This window comes from Scyliorhinus torazame, chromosome 6 (assembly GCF_047496885.1).
Source record: "Scyliorhinus torazame isolate Kashiwa2021f chromosome 6, sScyTor2.1, whole genome shotgun sequence".
NCBI lineage: Eukaryota > Metazoa > Chordata > Chondrichthyes > Carcharhiniformes > Scyliorhinidae > Scyliorhinus > Scyliorhinus torazame.
The window spans coordinates 118,219,794-118,242,077 of NC_092712.1; the positions used below are offsets into that span (position 1 = coordinate 118,219,794).

Genomic DNA, 22,284 nt, shown 5'->3' on the forward strand with positions numbered 1-22,284 from the left:
GATTCTCCGCCAGCGGGATCCTCCATTTCGCCAGAGGCACACTATGCCAGTGGATTTCCCAACGGCGTGGGGTGCCCACAATGGGAAACCCTATTATCCAGCTGGTGGAACGGAGGATCCTGCTGCTGGCGGGATGGAGAATCTTGCCCAGGCAATTTTCGCCAGCTCGTGAATCAACTGAGTGAACTGGACAAAGTGGTGTATCACATAGCTCTGTCAGAAATTAGACAGACATTTGTTGGAGAATACCACAACATTCATATTTAGGGTACGTTATCAAATTAATATTTTGCCAATTTACTGTTGGGCACTTACTTGAATATCCTCCAAACTTGGTCGCATCACAACATTGGGAATTGCCAGTACAATTTCAGACTTGAAGAATGGAGCTTTTGGTGCCTCCACACCACCACCAGGAAATGGTTTTGCTGCCTCATACTTAGAGCTGGTAACATGTAAATGTCGCTTGACAGCATCCAGTGATAACTTGGTGCCTGCACACATAGAACATAGAACAGTACGGCACAGAACAGACCCGTCGGTCCTCGATGTTGTGCCGAGCATTGTCCGAAACCAAGATCAGGCTATCCCACTCCCTGTCATTCTGGTGTGCTCCATGTGCCTCTCCAATAACCGCTTGAAAGTTCCTGAAGTGTCCGACTCCACTATCACAGCAGGCAGTCCATTGCACACCCTAACCACTCTCTGAGTAAAGAACCTACCTCAGACATCCCTCCTATATCTCCCACCCTGAACCTTATAGTTATGCCCCCTTGTAACAGCTACATCCACCCGAGGAAATAGTCTCTGAACGTCCACTCTATCTATCCCCCTCATTATCTTATAAACCTCTATTAAGTCGCTTCTCATCCTCCTCCGCTCCAAAGAGAAAAGCCCTAGCTCCCTCAACCTTTCCTCATAAGACCTATCCTGCAAACCAGGCAGCATCCTGGTAAATCTCCTTTGCACCCTTTCCAATGCTTCCACATCCTTCCTATAATGAGGTGACCAGAACTGCACATAGTACTCCAAATGTGGTCTCACCAGGGTCATGTACAGTTGCAGTACAACCCCGCGGCTCTTAAACTCAAGCCGCCTGTTAATAAACGCTAACACACTATAGGCCTTCTTCACGACTCAATCCACTTGGGTGGCAACCTTCAGAGATCTGTGGACATGAACCCCAAGATCTCTCTGTTCCTCCACATTCCTCAGAACCCTGCCGTTGACCCTGTAATCTGCATTCAAATTTTTTCTACCAAAATGAATCACCTCGCACTTATCAGAGTTAAACTCCATCTGCCATTTTTTGGCCCAGCTCTGCATCCTATCAATGTCTCTTTGCAGCCTACAACAGCCCTCCACCTCATCCACTACTCCACCAATCTTGGTGTCATCAGCAAATTTACTGACCCAGCCTTCAGCCCCCTCCGCCAAGTCATTGATAAAAATCACAAATAGCAGAGGACCCAGCACTGATCCCTGTGGTACACCGCTGGTAACTGGTCTCCAGTCTGAAAACTTTCCATCCACCACCACCCTCTGTCTTCTATGTGATAGCCAGTTACTTATCCAATTGGCCAAATTTCCCTCCATCCCACACCTCCTAACTTTCTTCCTGAGCCGACCATGGGGAACCTTATCAAACGCCTTACTAAAATCCATGTATACGACATCAACTGCTCTACCATCATCTACATACTTAGTTACCTCCTCAAAGAATTCAAACAAATTTGTGAGGCAAGACCTACCCTTCACGAATCCGTGTCGACTATCCCGGATTAAGCTGCATCTTTCCAAATGGTCATAAATCCTATCCTTCAGGATCTTTTCCATTATCTTCCCGACCACCGAAGTAAGACTAACTGGCCTATAATTACCAGGGTCATTTCTATTCCCTTTTTTGAACAGAGGAACAACATTCGCCACTCTCCAGTCCTCCGGCACTATCCCCGTGGACAGCGAGGACCCAAAGATCAAAGCCAAAGTCTCTGCAATCTCATCCCTTGCCTCCCAAAGAATTCTTGGGTATATCCCATCTGGCCCAGGGGAATTGTCAACCCTCAGGTTTTTCAAAATTGTTAATACATCCTTCCTCAGAACATCTACTTTCTCCAGCCTACCCGCCTGAATCACACTCTCATCCTCAAAAACATGGCCCCTCTCCTTTGTGAACACTGAAGAAAAGTATTCATTCAACGCCTCTCCTATTTCTTCTAACTCCATGCACAAGTTCCCACTACTGTCCTTGACCGGCCCTACCCTCACCCTGGTCATTCTTTTATTTCTCACATAAGCCTTGGGGTTTTCCTTGATCCGACCCGCCAACGACTTCTCATGCCCCCTCCTAGCTCTCCTAAGCCCTTTTTTCAGCTCATTCCTTACTACCTTGTAACCCTGAAGCGACCCTACTGAACCTTGTTTTCTCATCCTTACATACTCTTCCTTTTTCCGCTTGACAAGACATTCAACATCTTTTGTGAACCATGGTTCCCTCACACGGCCATTTCCTCCCTGCCTGACAGGGACTTGCCTATCAAGGACACACAGTATTTGTTTCTTGAACAAGCTCCACTTTTTATTTGTGCCTTTCCCTGGCAGTTTCTGTTCCCATCTTATGCTCCCTAATTCTTGCCTAATCGCATCATAATTACCCCTCCCCCAATTATAAACCTTGCCCTGCCATATGGCCCTATCCCTCTCCATTGCAATAGTGAAAGACACCGAATTGTGGTCACTATCTTCAAAGTGCTCTCCCACAAACAAATCTAACACTTGGCCCGGTTCATTACCCAGTACCAAATCCAACATGGCCCCCCCCCCCTCTTGTCGGCCTATCCCCATATTGTGTCAGGAAACCCTCCTGCACACACTGTACAGAAACTGCCCCATCCGAACTGTTCGACCTATAGAGGTTCCAATCAATATTTGGAAAGTTAAAGTCACCCATGACAACTACCCTGAGACCTCCACACCTATCCATAATCTGTTTTGCAATTTCTTCCTCCACATTTCTATTACTATTTGGGGGCCTATAGAAAACTCCTAACAATGTGACCGCTCCTATTTCCTATTTCTAACTTCGGCCCATATTACCTCAGTAGGCAGATCCCCTTCAAACTGCCTTTCTGCAGCCGTTAAACTATCCTTGATTAACAACGCTACTCCTCCACCTCTTTTACCACCTTCCCTACTCTTACTGAAACATCTATACCACGGAACTTCCAACAACCATTCCTGTCCCTGTTCTAACCATGTCTCCGTAATGGCCACAACATCGTAGTCCCAAGTACCAATCCACGCTCCAAGTTCACCTACCTTATTCCGGATGCTCCTTGCATTGAAGTAGACACACTTCAACTCACCTTTCTGACTGCCGGTACACTCCTGCGACCTTGATACCCTCCTCAGTACCTCACTACTCTCGACACTGGCTTCTGGAACACAGCTCGTTTTCCCAGCCCCCTGACAAATTAGTTGAAACCCCCCCACACATATTGAAAAAATGTCATGCTACAGATCAAAAGACAGAAATTACATAGGGCAGATTTTGTCATGTTGTGCACCAAGTGTGTGTTTGTACTACAGACACAAAGGGAATTAGCAGAATTGGCAGAATAGGCCTTATGTCATTTTCTACCAGATGCCATCGCACAAACTGCTGTGTTTAGTGTGCTAGATGTTTCACACTATTTTATGCTTAAGCCACCAAAATTTGCACAAAAATATTTAAATGAGCATAAAGCATGATTTTGATGATTTATACCTGTTTTATTCTTATTATATATGGAATGGCAGCAAAGTAAACTCCTTAAGTGAAGAAGTTCTCAAAGTGGCAAAGGATTTTCTCCAATGCACACAGTACCTCTTTACAGGTGTTTTACTGAACAATTTTTCCTATCTTTATGAAGCTTTGATAATATTTTCTTTTATCAAAAGTTTTGCGGCCGTTTTTGTTACCCCTTAAGGTATGTTTGCTTTTAAAGCACTTCAAATACAGTATTTCATGGTGAAGTGGCAAGTGGTGAAGGGGAGGAGTGCCAGGATGATCAGTTGGTACCAATACATATTTGCGGACCTTTGTATACCACACGCTCACTGGCCAAGGACAATTGACTCAGCTTGGTCTGGGTCAGCCGAGAGACAGTTGCTGATCCCTAATTGCCCTTGAACTGAATAACTTGCCAGGTCAATTCAGAGGACAGTTAAGGGTCAACCACAGAGCTCTGGGTCTAAAGTCACATGGAGGCCAGACCAGGTGGGGATTGTAGATTTCCTTTGTTTGCTTTTGCACTGCTGTTTTTTGAATCCTCTCTCTCCCTTTCATTGGCTAATATATTATATACATATTTATATATATTAAAATATCAGCCTTTTAAAAGGTTGAAGATTTTATTCTTCCTGTGCAGGAATTTAAATTTACGTGCAGTTCTTTCAATCTTTCCAGTAGTTTTAAAGTTAGTTTGCAATTAATGTATTAATGTCATGGCTTTCAATTGGTACACCCCCTGTTCATAGACCAAGGTGTGCAGTGAGAATATTTTAATTATACTAATAAACTGACTAGATGGGCTAAACATTAAGATGTGGTTTGAGATCTAAATATTGGGAGTGTAAAGCAAATCCCCATCCCGCACAGGTTGGCAGCGAGACCGACTCAGCGATTTTACATACAGCAGCTCCAAATTGGTCACCAGTGAGCTCACCATCGAATTAGGAACAGCAAACAGGTTCTTGGAGGCAACCACATAATTGGTTGTCTCCTCAAAAATCACCCTCTGGTCTCAATGCCAGCATGTGTGGGTTCCCCACCTGCAATTTCTCCCAATGACGGGATTGGTCCCACAAACACCAACCCAGCCTTCCGGGTATCAGTATCAGAGTACTTGGTTTGAAAGCAAATTACTGCGGATGTTGGAATCTGAAACCAAAAGAGAAAAATGCTGGAAAATCTCAGCAGGTCTGGCAGCATCTGTAGGGAGAGAAAAGAGCCAACGTTTCGAGTCCAGGTGACCCTTTGTCAAAGTCCTTGGTTTGGTTTGTCTGACAGTAGCAGCCCTACCAGCATAGTGAAAGAATTGCAAAATCAACCCCATAGTTGGTTTGTATTCCTCAAAAATACAGAGATAGTAGTCATATAAAATTAGCTTTACAATAAAGAAAGTTTATAAATGTATCATTCACACTGTGGATTCACAACACTTACATTTCACCAAGGCATCAGTATTCTTTTGCCAAATTTGGCCCATCAGGTTATAGTAGCTGCAGGGTAAGCATTCTTGACAGCGAATCTTTTGTTTTGCATCAGGATGCAAACATGCATAGGTATCCTGCACATAAACCAATGTGTAAATGGAATAAAGGACATGACTATAAATAAGAATACTTCCTTTCAGCTGCCCATCAAAAGTTTAATAATTTTAATAAAAGTTTAATAAGTTTCATAAATTTAAATAAGTTTAATAATATTCAACAATGAGGACTTTTAGTCAGACCGGGGAGATGTTTGCGGTGTAACATGTTTCAAGCAAATATTGAGACAGGGAAAGTGGGGAGAGGGAAGATCAAAAAGAATGTTTGCAGTAGATAGGAGAGATTAAATGACCAAAGGGATGATTTTGTGAGGCAAAAAAAGGAGATGCTAATCGGACAAGTAAAGAAACAAAAGATGGCTTTAGAGGAGGTGTAAATTTAAAAAACAGGATCATCCCAGCAGTTATTGCCTGAAAAAATAGGGTAGAGGTTACATTCTGAAATTGTTGAATCTGGAAGATTGTAAAATGTCCAATCGAAATATAAGGCGCTGTTCCTCAATCTTATTTTTGAGCTTCATTGGAACATTGGGCAGCACGGTGGTACAGTGGTTAGCACTGCTGCCTCACAGCTCCATGGTCCCAGGTTAAATTCTCGGCTTGGGTCACAGTGGTTAGCACTGCTGCTTCATGGCACCGAGGACCCGGGTCACTGTCCATGTGGTGTTTGCACATTCTCCCAGTGTTTGTGTGGGTCTCACCCCCACAACCGAAAGATGTGCAGGGTAGGTGGAATGGCCACACTAAATTGCCCCTTAATTTTAAAAAAAAGAACAACGGTAATCTCATTATTGTACTATGTCATCCTTAATTACCCACTATCCCACTACCTTTTTCCAACTTCCTGCCTTTCTAAAGTGTCAAATACCCTTGAATATGCAGGTCTCAACTTTGGTCACCTTGCAGCCATGTCTCTGCATTGGCTATCAGCTCATACAGTCTTATTTCTATTTGTGCCAACAATTCTTCCAATTGTTATGAATATTACAGAGCATTTAGTTCTGTCTTTCCACTATTTTTGCAAACTCTGGCCTTACTGGTTACCACACTCTTAAGTTAGTATCTATGTTCCTACTATGCACTGATTAGCATTATCCGTATTGCTGCCTTGCTCTATTGCCTTGACCTTTATCCTTAATTTACATCTCCCTCAAATTATCCTTCATCCCGAATATTTTGTTTCTTGCCATTTCTACCACCACAGTTATATGACTCACTAGGACACTGGTCCGAACACAGTTCAGATGAAAACCATCCCAATGGTACAGTTCTCACTTGCCCCAATACAGGTGCCAGTGCCCTAGGAATCAAAACCCATTCTTCCTGCACCAATCTCTCAGCCATGCATTCAACTATCTACTATTATTTTCCCTATGCCAATTTGATAGTGGTTCAGGTGATAATCCAGAGATTATTACCTTTGAGGTTCTGCTCTTGAATATAATCCCAAACTGCTCACTCCCTAAGCAGGACCTCCTTTCTTGTTCTATCTATATCATTGGTACCTAGTTGAACTACATCAACTGGTTTCTCCTCCTCCCACTGTAATTACTCTACAGCCCCAAGACCATGGGCGAGATTTTCCGACCCCCCGCCGGGTCGGAGAATCGCCGGGGGCTGGCGTGAATCCCGCCCCCGCCAGTTGCCGAATTCTCCGGCACCGGATATTCGGCGGGGGCGGGAATCGCGCCGCGCCGGTTGGCGGGCCACCCCCCGCGATTCTCTGGCCCGGATGGGCCGAAGTCCCGCTGCTAGAATGCCTGTCCCGCCGGCGTAGATGAAACAACCTACCTTACCGGCGGGACAAGGCGGCGCGGGTGGGCTCCGGGGTCCTGGGGGGGGGGGGCACGGGGTGATCTGGCCCCGGGGGGTGCCCCCACGGTGGCCTGGCCCGCGATCGGGGCCCACCAATCCGCGGGCGGGCCTGTGCCGTGGGGGCACTCTTTTCCTTCCGCCTTCGCCACGGTCTCCATCATGGCGGAGGCGGAAGAGACTCCCTCCACAGCGCATGCGCGGCGATGCCGTGAGCGGCCGCTAAGGCTCCCGCGCATGCACCGCCCGGAGATGTCATTTCCGCGCCAGCTGGCGGGGCACCAAAGGCATTTTCCGCCAGCTGGCGGGACGGAAATCAGTCCGGCGTGGGCCTAGCCCCTTAAGGTTGGGGCTCGGCCCCCCAAGATGCGGAGGATTCCGCACCTTTGGGGCGGCGCAATGCCCGACTGATTTGCGCCGTTTTTGGCGCCGGTCGGCAGACATCACGCCGATACCGGAGAATTTTGCCCCATGTCTTGAACGCTGGCACTGGGAAGGCAGCAGAGCCTGGGACACTGGCTCTCAGCGGTGTCTAGCCTTCTGACTATAATGCCCCTAACTATCACTCCAATTCTATTAACTCCCCCTGCTTAAATGACTTCCTGTGCCATGGTTCATCATCAGGTCTCACCACTGATTTTATCAATTTCAGATCAACATCAGTTCCCATATTTTCAGGTGACAGCAGTTGCTGATGATTCGGCTGTTCCCATTTCCACTTCCTCTAGACCCTTAATTTACATTATTTCTCCCCTTCATTGCCCATCCTAAAGATTGTGACTGTCTTCTGAAATAAAGTGTCCAGGTAACTATCCCCCCCGCAGTGCCTGTAGCCTGGCCTCCTATTCAATGTTCTTGAAGTTGAGTTGCCATATCAACTTTGGAGCAGAGAGGTCAGAGTGGGAGTGGGGCAGAAAACAAAAGGCAAGCCATGCCCGCTCTGACCTTACTGTATTCAGAGTCCTACATTGATCCAATGAAGCTTGAGGAACAGCACCTCAGTATTCAAATAGACCCTTTACACCCTTCATAACTCACCACGGAGTTCAACAATTTCAGGTCAACACATGTCCTCATTTTGTTGCGTGACAGTAGTTGCTGATGATTCTGCTATTCTAATTTTGACCTCCTTTTGAACCTTTATATACATTATTTGTCCACTTGCTTTCTTCTTTTTTGTTTTATACCATCATTTCTCTGTTGGGCAGAATTTTGCCATCCCCGCCACGAAAGGGAAAATTTAGCGGGAGCAATAAATTTAGAAATCCACCAGTGTAAAAACATATTGCAATTCACCCAATGGCAGGTTAGTGATGACCTATTCTTCCCACTGCCTGGTGTCGTTAATTCCATTTGCATTAATTTCCATCTCATGAATGCTGATTAAATCAGCTGCCCACCGGCATCCCGTCAACGCTTCCAATCTCACATCATGCCAGCATGAAATTACATCGGTCCAGAACGCGATTGCTAGAGAGTACACAAGGTGCTTCTCAGTTTGCAAGAGACTTCAGGTGAATGCAACATACAAAGGCTACCTGCCAAGCTGCTGCTCCTACAGTGCTATACACCCCTCTGCCAGGGCAGACCGGTTTCTGCTCGCCATCTCCATGCCAAGCTGGTCTTCATGGACAGCACCGTGCTGTTAGACCCATAGACCCTGCTGTGTCACCGTCTCGGATCAGTACTGAACCTAGAGTTAGGGAGTGCAGGGGCCTCCTTCCCCCCGGTGCCACACTCTGGATAGCACTGTGCAGTGGGACTCATGCACCCACCGGGACAAACGTCTGAGGTTTGGCCAGGGGTGTGGTGTGACATGAGACCAGAGGTGGGGGTGGACTGATGAAGACAAGGGGGGCAATGTGGAAGGAGAGCTGTGCAAGGAGGTGGGGAGGGGGACGGGGGGGACGGCAGGCAGAGGGGCAAGGAGGGCGATGAAGAAGACAAATAATGTAAGGCAGAGGGAACATTGAGGAGGAAGAAAATGGACCCTGCCAAGGCTGCATAAAACACAGATAAACAAGCGGGTCAAAAGGTTAGCACATGTATTATTGGAAGGGAATGTATGCAGACTCCAGAACATGGCGCTGTTAGTGTGGCACATTAGGGATGGTTCACACAAACAGAAACAGGTTGGGATTGCAGTAGTTTGTGAAGGTCACTGTTGTCCATAGTCCTCTTTGGTACTGGGATCTACGTCAAGGCTCCTGTTTAAGTTCAAGTGCTGGAAGACATGAGTCACAAAGTGCAGATATTCCTTGCTGTGAAATGGAAAAGAGTCACAGTTGATAGGCAGTCCAAGAGCTATGTGGACCTCACAGTCTGAAGTCAGGGATAGGAGATGGCGCAGAAGAGCAGCAGGCATGCAGCAGGAGCGATCGTTGGAAACATGGTACACCCCAACTACAGAGAGGGCCTGTGTGCTCCAAAGGAAAAATACACACCTTGATGTGCAGGGCTTGCTCGTCACTGTGTCTAGTGGGCTCTGCACTGGGCTGCAGAGGGAAACTGTGTGAAGTTTTTGTCATTATATTATAAAATCGGATATAGAAGTACTGCAGTGGGTGCAGAGAAAATTACAAGATGATATCTGTGGTGATACAATCAGGAAACGATTGACAGGCTGGGTCTCTTTTCCCTTGGAAAAATGCGGCTGAAAGGTGACCTTTTAAATTACTTACGCTTTGATAGTGTGGATGGAGGAATGTTTCCACATGTGGAGAAAAGAACAACCAGGTGCCATCAAGATAAGATAATCAGCAAGAAATCCGATAGGAAATTCAAAGGAAACATTATTCAAAGAGTTGCAATGTGGAGCTCGTTACCCCGGGAGTTGTTGAAGCAGATAGTATAAATACACTTAAAGGGAAAGCTAGATAAGCATGTAAGGGTGAAGAAAATAGTTGGTTACATATGCTTGTACACATGTCCAGTGACCATGCCCCTTCTAGGTTGAGAATGACCCATACCCTCATGGTCAACCCCAAAATCTAGAACTGAAGAAAAATCTATCCGATCATAGCCACTAAATCCCTAAATTCAGATGAGGAAAGTTGAGAGGAGGCTCAAGTGGAGAATAAACACCAACATGAACTGGTTGGGCTGAATGGCCAGTTTCTGCATCATATCTTCAACGTGCCATAGACAGCTGTAAGTCTCACTCTGTTCCTTTTCTCTCTTTTTTAACAGTAACAATTTGTTTTTGCTACAACAAAACCATTTGTGATACTGCATCTGCCTGGAGTTAGCAAAATCTAAAAGCAGTGAATTCTTATACCTGATCCCTCAAAAAACAATCCCATATCCTTACAGTATTATCCAAAAAGTACACCACAGCAAAGTTGGAATCATTTGATATGAACTACCTGAAGATTGGCTTGTTCTTCTGGCTTCAGTTTTTGTGTCAATCCATCCATTAACTGAAACATGGAGCACTCCAGTTGTTGACTGTGCCTGCATGCAGAGAGTCAGTATATGTTTCAATCCAAACAACAAAACACGCATTTCCTAAACCCTAGAAAATGTTACCCCCAATGCTACTATTTTTTTTTAATAAACATTTTATTGAGGTATTTCTTTGGCATTGTAACAGCAACAAAATCAACAATGTACATAACAAGGAAAACATAAACATAGTGCAAATGCCGCCCCCCTCTCCCACAGGTCCTACCATTGCTTACCCCCTAATCTACGCTAACCTAACCCCCTGACGTCACCCCCCCCCCTTCTGCTGGCGATTAATTCTCTGCGAGGAAGTCAACGAATGGTTGCCACCTCCGGGCGAACCCTAACAGAGACCCTCTCATGGTGAACTTAATTTTCTCCAGGCAGAGGAAGCCAGCCATGTGCAAAAGCCAGGTCTCCGATTTGAGTCCCTCCATGCTACTAATATGCGCCTCCGGGCTAGCAGGGAAGCAAAGGCCAGAACGTCTGCCTCTTTCTCCTCTTGGATTCCCGGATCCTGCGATACCCCAAAAAACGCCACCTCTGGACTCATTGCCACCCTTGTATTTAATACCGTGGACATGGTGTCGGCAAACCCCAGACAAAATCCCCTCAGTTTTGGACATGCCTAGAACATATGGACATGGTTCGCTGGCTCCCCCGCACACTTCGCACACCTGTCCTCCACCCCAAAGAATCTGCTCATCCGGGCCACTGTCATGTGAGCCCGGTGAACCACCTTAAATTGGATCAGGCTGAGCCTGGCACACGTTGCGGTCGCGTTAACCCTACCCAACGCGTCCGCCCAAAGGCCCTCCTCTATCTCTCCCCCCAGCTCCTCCTCCCACTTTTGCTTCAACTCCTCGGTTTGCGTCTCCTCTGAACCCATAAGCTCTTTATATATGTCCGAGACGCTCCCCTCTCCTATCCATCCTCTAGAGACCACCCTATCCTGAATCCCTCTTAGCGGCAGGAGTGGGAAGGTTGGTACCTGCTTCCGCAAAACATCCCGTACCTGTAAATATTGGAATTCATTTCCCCCCGCCAATGCAAACTTCTCCTCCAGCGCCCTGATACTCGGGAAGTTTCCTTCTATGAACAAGTCCCCCATCCTCTCAATCTCCGTTCTCCGCCAAATTCGGAACTCCCCGTCCATCCTCCCCGGGGCAAACCGATGGTTATCGCAGATTGGGAACACACCGACGCCCCCTCTGCTCCCACGTCTCCTCCACTGCCCCCAGACTCTCAGGGCCGCCACCACCACTGGACTGTTGGAGTACTGCGCCGGCAGGAACGGCAGAGGCGCATTACCAATGCCCCCAGATTTGTGCCCTTACAAGAAGCCGCCTCCATGCGCACCCACGCCGGCTCACCCCCCACCAGCCACCTCCTCACCATGGCTATGTTAGCTGCCCAGTAGTAATTGCTGAAATTCGGCAGCGCCAGCCCTCCAGCCCTCTGACTCCGCTCGAGCATTGCCCTCTTCACTCGCGGGGGCTTACCCCCCACACACAAAGCCCACCATAATCTTATTAATCCGCTTAAAAAAGGACCGTGGGTTGAAAATGCGGAGGCATTGGAAGACAAATAGGAATCTCGGGAGGACCATCATTTTTACCGACTGCACTCTGCCCGCCAGAGACATCGGGAGCGTATCCCATCTCCAGAAATCCTCCTTCATCTGATCTACCAACCGGGTCAAGTTCAATTTATGTAGCCTGTCCCAATCCCTCGCCACTTGGATACCCACGTACCTGAAACTGTCCCCTACCACTCTGAATGGCAGTTCCCCCAATCGCCTCTCCTGACCTCTCGCCTCAATTCAGCTTTTAATAAACTAACATTTTATTTTTGTGTACAGTTCAGTGAATAAAAGCATTAGCTCCTCCTGCCTCAGTGATTCACTTGTTAACTGAACCATATAGTTCAGAAGGTCAAAAGATCAATATCCTGCCTGTCCTGGGTTAGCTGATCATGGCCAAGTGAGAGTAAGAATGGTACAACTGGTCTCAACAGCTTTGGAATAGGGAAAAGTGAATCTGTCACACTTCCTGATCTAGATTACTATGTTGATTAGAAAGCTCATGCATTTGGTGAGGATTAAACTCAGCAATGGTGGGGTCCTTGCCTCAGACCACATTATAAAATAAACTACTGACATCATTGTCTGAGCTTATAAGAATGACAACTTGGCCAAATTAGTAAAGGATGACCATTCTCAGTGGTGTTGTAAACTGGCTAGTTTACAACACCACAGTTTAAAAGAGGGGGAATATAAAAAAGACAAAAAGATGTGTTTTCTTTAAAAAGATCTTAACATATTTAACATCGGATTGTAGAAATGTAAGGGGGAAAATCAATTTAACTGCCTAGAAATGCCATTCCTTGCCAGACTTCATACACATATGCCATTCATGGTCTTACTTGATATAATCTCAAAAAAAAACATACGTGGATAAAGCTTGTCCAGCCGAGGAAACAATATGCTCAGTCATCTCTAGAAAAGCTCGTGCTTCCACAAGGTCATCTTCAGGGAGGTCAACCAGGGCAGTAAGAGACATTTCATGCAGCACTCTCTCAATCCTGCACTCCAATGTGTCAGACACTTGCTTCACCATGTGTTTCAGCTCAGTCAGTGAGCTGTACACACTTTCTATGACTAAGGTTGAAAAGATAATTGAGCAAACAGTTAATAAAACATAAAACAGCACGTGTTAGAACTATTATACTTACAAATTATGCACAGTTCTGATCAACATGATCTGTTGAGCTGCTCGCAGAAAAATACTTTTCACTGTACCTCGGTACACGTGACAATAAACAAATCCAATCCAATCCAATCCAAGTTCTCCCCATTTTTTGTATTTTAGCCTGAAAATTAGCTGATTCTATAGGATCTTTATTTACACAAAGACAGGCTGCCAATTAAAACTCGCACTTTAAATCTGGAAAAGGAGGTTACACAGACATAAAGCCTGATCAGAAAATCAAAAGGTAGTTTCCAACAGGAAATGGGTGCGATTGTTGGATGTCAAATTTGTAGGTCGTAGCAGCAGGAGCTATCTCACCAACTATAAAATCAAATCCGAAATGCTTCTGAGAAATTCCACCCACCATCCATAAAATTCATTCCTGTCATAATAGCCATATTAACATATCATGGTGCAATCACACACACACTGATGGACAGGTAGATGGACCAACCAACACACACACATCACAGCCAATCTCCAGTGAGAGCACACGCACTATAAAACAGGGAGTACCACAGTTCCCGCTCATTCCACCAGGAGATAGCTCAGAGCACAGAGCTCACAGCGTGCCACTCAGGCATACACCATGTGCTGAGTGCCTCACTAAGATAGTGCTAGGGCTGGGTCAACAGGTTAGCTGGTGAAGTACGAACTACAGCCAGGAGTTAATAGTTATTATTGTACAGAATAATAAAACAGAGTTGTACCATCTACAACCGTGTTGGTTCGTTTGTGTATCGGAACACTCAACACGACATGATACCAGGACTGGAAACACGCCAGCGACTGTGAGACCTACCTGCACCTCTTCAGAGATCCGCCATCCTGCGCCATGGACACCATCAGCCTGCCGCAGCCGCTCCAAATCGCTGGAAATCTCGGCGTCAACTGGAAGCTGTTTAAACAGCGCTTCCAGCTCTTCCTAGAAGCCACAGACAGGGAGAATGCATCGGACACCAGGAAGCTCGCCCTCCTCCTCTCCACGGCGGGGCAACACGCCATCCAAATCTACAACTCCCTGGCGTTCACGGAAGGCGAGGACAAGACGAAGTACAAGACGGTCCTTCTAAAATTTAAGGAACACTTCAGCGTGGAAGTTAATGAGAGCTTCGAGAGGTACCTCTTCCAGCCGGTCCTGCAGGGGAAGGATGAGCCTTTTCAATCTTATTTGACACACCTCCGTACCTCGCGCAGTCCTGCAGCTATGAGGCCACCTCCGACTCCATGATTCGGGATCAGATCGTTTTTGGGGTCACCTCGGACACCTTGCGCCAGCAGCTCCTCAAAATAAAGCGCCTCACCCTAGCCACCGCCATCAAAACCTACGTCCTCCACGAAAACGCGACCAGCCGGTACTCCCAATTCCAGGCGGCCAAATCGGCACGACAGAGGTCCTACGAGGCCGAGCGGGTCCAGTCGATCGAGTTCCTCCCGGCCCGCGGCCCGGACGAGGGCGGCTATTTCACGCGCTTTCCGAGGCCTCCCGCGCTTGTACGCGCCAAAAGAGGGGACATCGACGCAGAGGGACGTGATGCGCAGGCGCGCTCTACGCAGGACCGCACTGTGCATGCGCGGTGGTGCAACGAACGCCATGACATCACGGCGTGCGGCAACTGTGGATCCGCACACTTAAAGCGGCAATGTCCAGCCAAAACGCGACAATGCCTCCGCTGTGGCAGGATGGGCCACTACACTGCCTGCTGTCGAGTAGCTCAACCTGCCAACTCTCCGCAATTCCGCCAGCCTCGCAGGGACGTGCGGGCCATTCAGCCCCCATACACCGAGTCATACCCTGACAACGTGCAGACCGGTGATACCGACGACCGGGAACCCTTCCGCGTTGCGGTAATAGACAGGAACCGGATGTCCCCAAGTAGGACCCACCAGCCGATGCCAGTGCACAGCATTAATCCGGGTGATGAATGGTGTGCCACCCTAACGGTCAACCCAAATTCGTTGCCCACCTACTAGACTGGACTTATGAGCCTGTTTGCACATTGGACTCACTGAATTGTTGTGCAATAATGTTAACGTGTTTCTTTCTTGTCATTCCAGGAGTTCTCTTTCGATATTTGATGATTGCACTTGTTTTGTTTGTGGTACAAACTCGTTGCTCTGTTGTACCTGACACCTTCCTATGTATATAGTTTAGCCTCAGGTACATGTTGTAAATATTGCACACACATACTCAGATGCACTCAGTACACACCAATATTTATTACCATGTAGGCACATATCGTTGTGAAAAGGGGGGATGTCATGATATCCATATTAACATATCATGGTGCAATCACAGACACACACTGATGGACAGGTACATGGACCAACCAACACACACAGAACACTGGGAGGAATAACAGCAGAATGGATTATTATTTAAACGGTAAGATGTTAAAACATGCTGCTGTGCAGAGGGACCTGGGTGTGCTGGTGCACGAGTCGCAAAAAGTTGGTGTGCAGGTGCAACAGGTGATTAAGAAGGCTAATCGAGGTTTGTCTTTCATTGCTAGAGGGATGGAGTTCAAGACTAGGGAGGTTATGCTGCAATTGTATAGGGTGTTGGTGAGGCCACATCTGGAGTATTGTGTTCAGTTTTGGGCTCCTTACCTGAGAAAGGACATATTGGCACTGGAGAGAGTGCACAGGAGATTCATTAGGTTGATCCCAGAGTTGAGGGGATTAGATTATGACGAGAGGTTGAGTAGACTGGGACTGTACTCATTGGAGTTTAGAAGGATGCGGGGGGATCTTATTGAAATATATACAATTATGAAGGGAATAGATAGGATAGATGCAGGCAGGTTGTTTCCACTGGTCGGGGAAAGCAGAACTAGGGGGCACAGCCTCAAAATAAGGGGAAGTAGATTTAGGACCGAGTTTAGGAGGAACTTCTTCACCCAAAGGGTTGTGAATCTCTGGAATTCCTTGCCCAGTGAAGCAGTTGAGGCTCCTTCTTTAAACGTTTTTAAGAAAAAGATAGATACCTTTCTAAAGAATAATGGGATTCGGGGATATGGTGTACGGGCCGGAGAGTGGAGCTGAGTCCATGATCTCGTTAAATGGCGGAGCAGGCTCGAGGGGCCAGATGGCTTACTCCTGTTCCTAGTTCTTATGTTCTTATCACAGCCAATCACCAGTGAGAGCACACGCACTATTAAACAGGGAACACCACAGTTCCCGCTCATTCTACCAGGAGATAGCTCAGAGCACAGAGATCACAGCGTGCCACTCAGACATACACCATGTGCTGAGTGCCTTACTAAGATAGTGCTCGGGCTGGGTCCACAAGTTAGCTGGTGAAGTACGAACCACAGCCAGAAGTTAATAGTTATTATTGTACAGAATAATAAAATAGAGTTGTACCATCTACAACCGTGTTGGCTTGTTTGTGTATCGGAACACCCAACACGACAATTCCCACATTTTAATATTTAGAATATAGTTGCCAAATGGGAAACCGTTACTTATGTCTTTCAAGGTGATGAATGGTGTATGGTACTGGATCTTATGCAAGGAAAAGGACATAAAAATTGAGACTAGGAATAAAAAAGAATATTAATTCTATTTAAAACTCCTTAATTTAAGGCGGCACGGTGGTTAGCGCTGCTGCCTCACAGCGCTGAGGACCCGGGTTCGATCCCGGACCCGCGTCACTCTCCATGTGGATTTTGCACGTTCTCCCTGTATCTGCGTGGATATCACCCCCACAACCCAAAGATGTGCAGGGTAGGTTAATTGGCCACACTAAATTGCCCCTTAATTGGAAAAAATAAATAAAAGAAATACATATTAAAAATAAAAATAAAAACTCCTTAATTCCTTTCTCAAATTGATTCAAAATATGGATTCATACATCTTCCAATGTTTAAAGAGGTCCAAGATAATATAGTTAGTCCAGGAATGAGAGCTTCATCCACTTGGCTAATAAAAGGTTTCATCAATGGTCGAATCATAGTTGGGATGTTGTTCACCACATTTTGGTAGTTACTTAAAAGCTCCTGAATGCTGCAAATAAACAAAAAGATTAACATGTCAACTATGAATCACCTTAAAAGAACACATTTTAACCAAAGGAATGTAGTTATTAGGAATGGAAATCTACAGTTGTTTCTTAATACTTTCATTATAACCTTGTTTACAGAATGGCCAGGAACTGCAGCTGAACTTTGCTTTTCTTTCAAAGCAATTGACTAGATGACTCCTAAAATATATCAATTCAACTTGGTCATGAAGTATGGCTGTATCCATCAGCTATTTCTCTATCTTTTGCTATTGAAGCCCTGACCTTGAACCTAAAAGAAACACTGACCTTAAATAATGTTGCTTAATTTCTGTCTCTTTTAAACATAGGTTCAGAGCTGCTTGTGGCACTTCAAGTCCCAGTTTAAACATGTACTTTGCTTCTAAAAGTACTTCTAACACAGCTGGATCAAAATTCACAAATATATCCTATATTTTGGAACAAGTACAATGTCAAGATTAATATACACACAAATCAACAAAAATATTGAATTGTTAATTAACAATACATTTAATTAAGTTGAACAATATAAGTATGCCATATGTCTTATTGGAATTTGCAGTATATGCTTTAAATTATCATTACTAGATCATTAGTAATATTAATTAACAAATGTAAATACCCCAAACCATTGTTCACCATTCTTTCGGTATTTATATGTCTCGTTTAGGATTTTTACATCTATAACACAAGCACTCACTAACTCATTTGATTCCTTAGTCACCACTGAATATTGAACATGCTCCTAAACCTTAAATATTCCACCCTATAACCAGTCATTCAAAGAATGGGCCAGTTACATTCCTGCTGTGGTTTCTTCCCACTCTTCAGTAACAGGAGTACTTTGTATCAAAATGGGTACAGGTTCTAAAGTGCACATCCGTGGTTCACGTTGGTAATTGCACATGCTAAAGTGGAGTTCGTTCAGTCAGATCTGATCTTGGTTAGTGGCATATCCAAAACATGTGTATACACTTTAAGTCTGGTAGAAGAAGGTCTAAAACTACTGGGGTTCTTTGGAGAGGTACCCTTTTGCATTTGGTTCCATGAAATTTTAAGAGATGTAAAGTGCCCTTTTGAGAATTAAAATGCTCTCTGGGGATGTTAAAAGTGAACATAGATCTTCATCAAATATTCATAAACTCATTTGAACTGTCAAGAGAACTGTCAAAAGAACTGTCAAGATAACTGTCAAGAGAACAGTCAATCTGCCAAAACTTTAAATAGCCTGCCCTTTAAATATTGGAAAGCTATGTCTGCAGTGTTAAAAACAAACAATGCTTGCATGTTGACATGGCCTGAGGAACTTCAATATGGGATTGGTGCTGCATGACTAATTGCACAATCTATCATTATCACAATTTGGTGCCTGTCAGCTCACAGTTTGATTAAAAGCTCCAAGTGATTATAAATTCTTTGAAGTGGGACTATTAATACAAACACTTGTTATTAATAAGGAATTAAATATTGTTAAATGCAGTAAATGGGTTTTTATTAATGGCAGTATTTTTTGAGTACCAAATTCATTCTTAGCCAGGTATTTAAACCCAGCATGCATCCTGAGGTATCCTGTGATGGTTACTGGGTGAGTTAGAATTGCAGGTTTAGGTCAAAGGGCGGTGAGTGGGGGAATGGGTTGGCAAGAGTTAGCACTAAGTTGGCATAGTGGCTATAAAGGTCATGTGAGGTTGGTAGAGGAGCACAGGTTGGTATGGATGGTATGAGGAGCGATGGGGGGCTGGGAGGACATGAGAAGGCAAGGGTTGGTTATCATAGAATTTACAGTGCAGAAGGAGGCCATTCGGCCCATCGAGTCTGCACCGGCTCTTGGAAAGAGCACCTACCCAAGGTCAACACCTCCACCCTATCCCCATAACCCAGTAACCCCACCCAACACTAAGGGCAATTTATCATGGTCAATCCACCTAACTTGCACATCTTTGGACTGTGGGAGGAAACCGGAGCACCCGGAGGAAACCCACGCACACACGGGGAGGATGTGCAGACTCCGCACAGACAGTGACCCAAGCCGGAATCGAACCTGGGACCCTGGTGCTGTGAAGCAATTGAGCTATCCACAATGCTACCGTGCTGCCCAATGGCATGGATGAGGCATGTGTTCATATTTTGATATCTTCAACAAAGTGCCAAACTACCAAGCTAGGACTCTCACCCAGTCTGCCTCCACAGCCGGAAGCTTTCGAACTCTTTCCGGGGTCACTTACCCCAATTCCCATTATCATATCATAAAATACATTGACTTCTATTCCTTTGAGATTCCTGTAACGTGAAGCTCCTACTCATGAAATAGTTAGTCAAAAGAAATTTCTGTAGGTAGATATTTGTGTGGGATTTCCATTACAGGCATTGGGATTACACATTGAGTCCAGCAGGAAACAAAGGGAGAATTTTGGTGCCAGCAAAGAAACCCCAACATTTGGAAGCAAAGCGGTGGCGTAGCTGGGGAGGCAGGTGGTCAAAGATAGACTGAAATTTCATTGTGGATCCAATTAATGACAAATAATAGGATACAGGTGGCGTGGGAGTAGGTCCTGGCTCCTGAGAAGCAGATGCCACCACATGTAAAGGGGAAGCAACATCCTGTTGTATGGCAGCAGAGGCAGAGGACATTGGAAGAAAGCAGACTAGGTGAACAATAGGGTATTGGCATCTGCCATAGGTGGTGCCCAGATTTGATGATGCCCCCTGGAGATTGCAAAATTTTGATAATACTACTAATTTTGAGGGTTTCATGTAAGCTTGAAGTAAAAGGATGTAAGCTTGAAGTAAAAGGATTTTACCTTAGCCATTAAATAGCCCAGTTTGAATTTCTGTCTGCAGAGTGAGACAATCAACAGTTAAAACAGCTTGAAAACAGTCACAGCAGCTGTCTCTGTGAAAAACTGGCCTTTGTGATAAACAAAGATGTCAGTTTCTCTGACTTACAACAGACACATTTGTTTTAATTTACACTATGTGCAATTTGAGTCTCCTTTGTCAGGTTTAAATTAATAAGCAAAAGTTTTGGCCAACAGCTGGAACTCAACATGTCTTCTTTATTGTAATATTTGTCAGACAAAACTCTGCTTTAGTTTGCTCACACCTTGAACTGTTAGCCATATCTATGACATAAGGATATCTACATTTCATGAGGATATCTTGCCAGGGATTACTACTAATATTTGCTCTTAGTTGCCTTTGTATCCATGGGAATAGGTAAGCATGTTTATGTTAATTATCTATAATAATTTGTTTGATTGATAAAATGATGTAGCATTGTTTGTGCAACTGCAATCTGTAGCTGCAAGGGGCTGTTATTGTTCAATATGGAATATAACCTCCTGGGCTCCAGGTAGTAAGAGATGGACATTTTTCTCAGCCTACATGACTCTAATTACAGAGGTGGGACAATACCAGATAATACTCGCCCTTGGCCACAATTTCCTAATAAGGAACAAGGGGCGGGATTCTCTGGTTCGCCAGCCATGTTTTTGTGGACAGCGTGTCCTCGCTGCAGCGGGATTCTCCGTTCCCACCACCTGCCAATGGGATTTCCCATTGTGGCCACCCCACACTGTCTGGAAACCCACGGGCATGGGTGCACTGCCAGTGCAACAGAGAATCCTACCGGCAGAGAATCCAGCCCAAGGAATCCTTGGAATTACAGTCAAAAGTGGAAAACTCAGAAGGCGGGATTCTCCGTCAACCAACACTGAAATCGGGAAAGGTGACTGGGCGGAGAATCGGTTCCAACACCAAAATCGTGGCAGGTGCCGATTTGACCCCAAATTGCAATGCTCCAGCCCCTCAACAGTGGCATCAAGCGTTCCAAATCACACATACAGTAGACACTGTTTGCATATTATTAGCAGGTGGTCTGACCCGGTATTCTCCATGCATGCGCGACACGGCCGGCGTGATTCCGCGCATGCGCGTGGGTTCCCATCTCCGCTCAAGCCCCAGGGCAATATGGCGGAGCCCTACAGAGGCCCAGCACGGAAAAACATAGGCCCCTACGGATCCAGCCTGCCCGCCAATTGGTACGTCCCGATCGCGGGCTAGGCTACCGTGGAGGTCCCCCCCCCATGGGTCGGATCCCCCGCCCCCCCCCCCTCTAGGACGGCCCCCGCAGACACACCTTCCAGGTCCCGCCGTGTGGGCCCTGAGTAACCCACGCCTGCGGGTCTTGGCCCGTCGAGTCCCAGAGAATCGCTTTCAACGGCCCCCGACCGGCATGGCAGCGATCCCGCAGGCGCCCGAAAATCGGCACCGGAGAATCGGCGAGCTGCCATCGGGGCGGCATGGCACGATTCATGCGCCCCCCCCCCGGGATTCTCCGACCCGACGCGGGGTCGGAGAATCCCGGCCATTGGCTATGCTGTCAGCGCTCAAGGAGGCTTTGGCCTCGGCAGATAAGAAGCATCCACACTGCCTTTAGCATTTCTGTTAATTCTATACAACATCTTGTTTAATAAATTCTACTTGATTCGTAAATACTGGTCATTCGTACCTTGTTAGGTCAGGCACAACTGAGGAACCTATTTTTATAAATTGAGAATATGGAACGTAGATATTTTACTTAAACGATTTTATATCTCAAAATCCTTCAACGCTTACAAGATGCACCTCTGGACCACAAGGGTGCAGAGGAAGGTTTCTTCCCATATGACGGCAGGAGAAGGCCAGCCAGGCAAACCATGAGAGCATGGCTGGAAGTTGCTGAGAAAGTTGGCAGTTGGCCGAGGAGGTTGACAGTCTGCCCCAGTGAGAACGTTACAGTGCTGGAAGAGAATCAATGATCTAATGCGGTCTGGAAACGTGGGTGGAAATCATATCAATAAGCTTGCGGCCTTGAAAAACAAAAGGTGCTGATGAAATGAGAAGAGAGTGTCCACCCAGGTAAAGCCATGATCAGGAACTAGCATTTGCTGTCAGATGCAAA

At 46.0% G+C, this 22,284-nt stretch overlaps 1 protein-coding gene across 1 annotated transcript in view; it reads right to left on the reverse strand.

The window, feature by feature from the left end:
• dnah5l (dynein, axonemal, heavy chain 5 like) overlaps positions 1 to 22,284 on the reverse strand; it is a 585,621-nt gene that overhangs the window by 370,723 nt on the left and 192,614 nt on the right. The window contains exons 19-24 of the mRNA XM_072508719.1: positions 17,631 to 17,770; positions 17,175 to 17,326; positions 13,020 to 13,227; positions 10,490 to 10,577; positions 5,207 to 5,330; positions 316 to 494 (exon numbers count right to left, since the gene is read on the reverse strand). Of these exons, the coding sequence (XP_072364820.1) occupies positions 316 to 494; positions 5,207 to 5,330; positions 10,490 to 10,577; positions 13,020 to 13,227; positions 17,175 to 17,326; positions 17,631 to 17,770 (891 nt within the window). The remainder of the gene's footprint in view (positions 1 to 315; positions 495 to 5,206; positions 5,331 to 10,489; positions 10,578 to 13,019; positions 13,228 to 17,174; positions 17,327 to 17,630; positions 17,771 to 22,284) is intronic.